The sequence below is a fragment of the Condylostylus longicornis genome, unplaced genomic scaffold (genome assembly GCF_029603195.1).
Source record: "Condylostylus longicornis isolate FDR11 unplaced genomic scaffold, ASM2960319v2 ptg000717l, whole genome shotgun sequence".
NCBI classification, from domain to species: Eukaryota; Metazoa; Arthropoda; class Insecta; order Diptera; family Dolichopodidae; genus Condylostylus; species Condylostylus longicornis.
The window spans coordinates 52,501-55,000 of record NW_026578664.1 but is presented as its reverse complement, the minus strand read 5'-3'; the positions used below and the strand labels follow the sequence as shown (position 1 = coordinate 55,000).

At 39.0% G+C, this 2,500-nt stretch overlaps 1 protein-coding gene across 1 annotated transcript in view; it reads right to left on the bottom strand.

Moving 5' to 3' along the window:
• LOC129618032 (uncharacterized) overlaps positions 1-2,500 on the bottom strand; it is a gene marked incomplete at its 3' end in the record, with an annotated part of 26,805 nt that overhangs the window by 1,367 nt on the left and 22,938 nt on the right. Inside the window, exons 2-3 of the mRNA XM_055532959.1 lie at positions 1,108-2,252; positions 1-1,042 (exon numbers count right to left, since the gene is read on the bottom strand). The exon at positions 1-1,042 is cut by the window's left edge and continues 438 nt beyond it. Coding sequence (XP_055388934.1) covers positions 1-1,042; positions 1,108-2,252 — 2,187 coding nt within the window. The remainder of the gene's footprint in view (positions 1,043-1,107; positions 2,253-2,500) is intronic.

Genomic DNA, 2,500 nt, shown 5'->3' with positions numbered 1-2,500 from the left:
TTTCCAATATGCTAAAAATCGTTTCAATGTTCCTTAAATGTTCCTCCTCCGTTTTTCCATATATGATAACGTCGTCGATGTATACGTAGCAGCTTTTGCCTATCTGATCCTTTAGAACATCATCTATCATGCGTTGGAATATTGAAGGCGCATTCCTCAGCCCGAATGGTAGTCTTAGGAATTCGTACTTTCCATTCATTGTTGAAAAAGCCGTCTTGGGAATGTCCTTTTTGTGCATCATGATTTGGTGGAATCCGGATGTCAGATCTAATGTTGTAAAGAATTTGGCCTGGCCTAGGCTTGCTAGTGTGCTTGTAATATCCGGTATAGGATATGTGTCTGGTACCGTTACTGCGTTAAGTCGTTTAAAGTCGATAACCATTCTATACTTCTTCACACCTGATGAGTCGGGTTTCTTGGCTACTACCCAGATCGGTGAGTTGTAAGGGCTTTTCGAAGGGCGGATAATTCCATCCTCTAGCAGCTTTTTGATTTGTTCCTCTACTTCCTTCCTCATATTGGCTGGGTATGGATATGACTTGGTGTATATGGGATCATCAGTAGTAGTTTTAATTTCTGCTTTCACTTGTGTGTCTATTATTTCCCTGTCGTTTATTGGGCCAAATATTTTCTCGTATTTCCTTATTATTCCCATAATTTTTTCTTGGATTGCCTTCGGTAAATGGTCTGCCCCGATTTCGATGGTGTTGACTTGAGCTGATGCCTTTGCCTTTAACGGAATTTTTATATCTGGCTTGATCCTTAAGGTGTTGTTCTTTCTGTCTATAATGGCTTCGAGCTTCTTAAGCGTGTCGTCTCCAATTATACCATCAAAGGTCTTCAATCCTGGCAAAACAAAAAATTCAATGAAGGTGTTGTTTCCCAGACTCTGAAAAAATCTTCCTCCGATCTTCTTGGTGATTGTTATATCTCCTCCAGCTGAACGTATCTTGAATGGTTTTGTTGTTGGTTTGGCATTTGTCGCGATCTCTTCTCTTACAAAATTTTTATTAGCTCCTGTGTCGACTAGAAATTTTAGGAGCTGGTTGTTTTTTGTCTTGAATTCTAAGTAAGGAACGCTTGAAAGGCGTCCGTCATAAAATTTACTTCTTGAACCTCATCATCTGCATATGCTGGTTCTTCGTCATATTCGCTGCATTCTTCTGGGTGGTCATCTACGTCGTCTTCAAGTGTTTCCATATTGAATAGCCTTTGGTGCTTATTGCTAGGCATGTTGCCTACTGATGGTGGCCTCTTGTATATTCCCCTGTAGTTGTCTGGCCGGTTCATATAATTAACCTGACGTGTTTGTATGGATCGGTCAACGTCCATCTTCTCTAACGGTTTTGGCGGTCTAGGTGGAGGTTGCGATTCTCTCTGATGTTGAATGTTGTAAGCCAAGTTCCGTTGTTCCACTGTTAATGGCTGTTCTGGTTGATACGACCTTGGGTTCCCAGCACTTGGTTGTTGTCGTTTCATGGACATTTTGTTGAATGGTACAGTGATTCTGTTGTTATCATTCCTGTTGTGTATAGCGAAGTTTCGGCAACTATAGTTCTGGAGCTCTAGACACGTTGAATATGCTTCTGGCAGAGTTGACGGTTTCTGAAGCATCAAGTACCTGGACAATTCCCCATTGAGCCCTCGGATAAATACGTCCAGTGCTCTGTTTCTTTGTGATTCTATCAGTACGTCTATAGTTTCTTTTGTATAATTCTCGGTCTTGATCTTATTGATTATGAGGGAGAATTGATGGTTGACTCTGGCGTAGAATTCATCTATGGTTGATCTTCCCTGTGTCAGTGTGCTCATTTGGTGCTCCAATGTGCGTATGTCCCGTTTGTCGGCATAATGCAGGGACAAACACTGCTTGATTGCGGCCCATTCTTCGTCGAACAGGTTGTACGATATTAGAGCTGCATCTGCTCTACCTCTAATTTTTCCTCTAATAGCTTGTAATATTGCTCTGTATATGGGTTTGTTTCTGACAACTTCGTAATCTCGTAGAATTGATTCTACGCTGTGCACCCATGATACATACTGCACTGCATCGCCATCAAAGGTTTGTAAATCTTTGACACAGTCCGGAAGTCTCGATATTTGTTTCAGGTCGTCTTCACTTTTCGGTGCTGCCAAATTTGTTACCTGCGGTTGTGGTGTATTGAACTGAGCCTCTAGTTTTGCTAGGCGAATTTCAAACCGTTTGCTTTGTTCAATTTGAGCATTGATGGCTCCATTTAATTTTTTGAGCTCTTCCATTATTTGTTCCATTTTTAACTTTTTATTAAGGTAATTTCACTAATTAAATTATTCTATTACGCGGTTTTAAACTTTTAAATTATATTTTTCTTTCAAATTTTGTCGATTAATTTCAAATTTTTTGTTAAATTTAAGTTTTTAGTTGGTTAATCTTATTAATTTTTCACTGGTTTTATTTAAATTTCTGATTACTTTTGTTTTATTTTTTAATTAAATATTTCTTGGTAATATAAAATTTAAT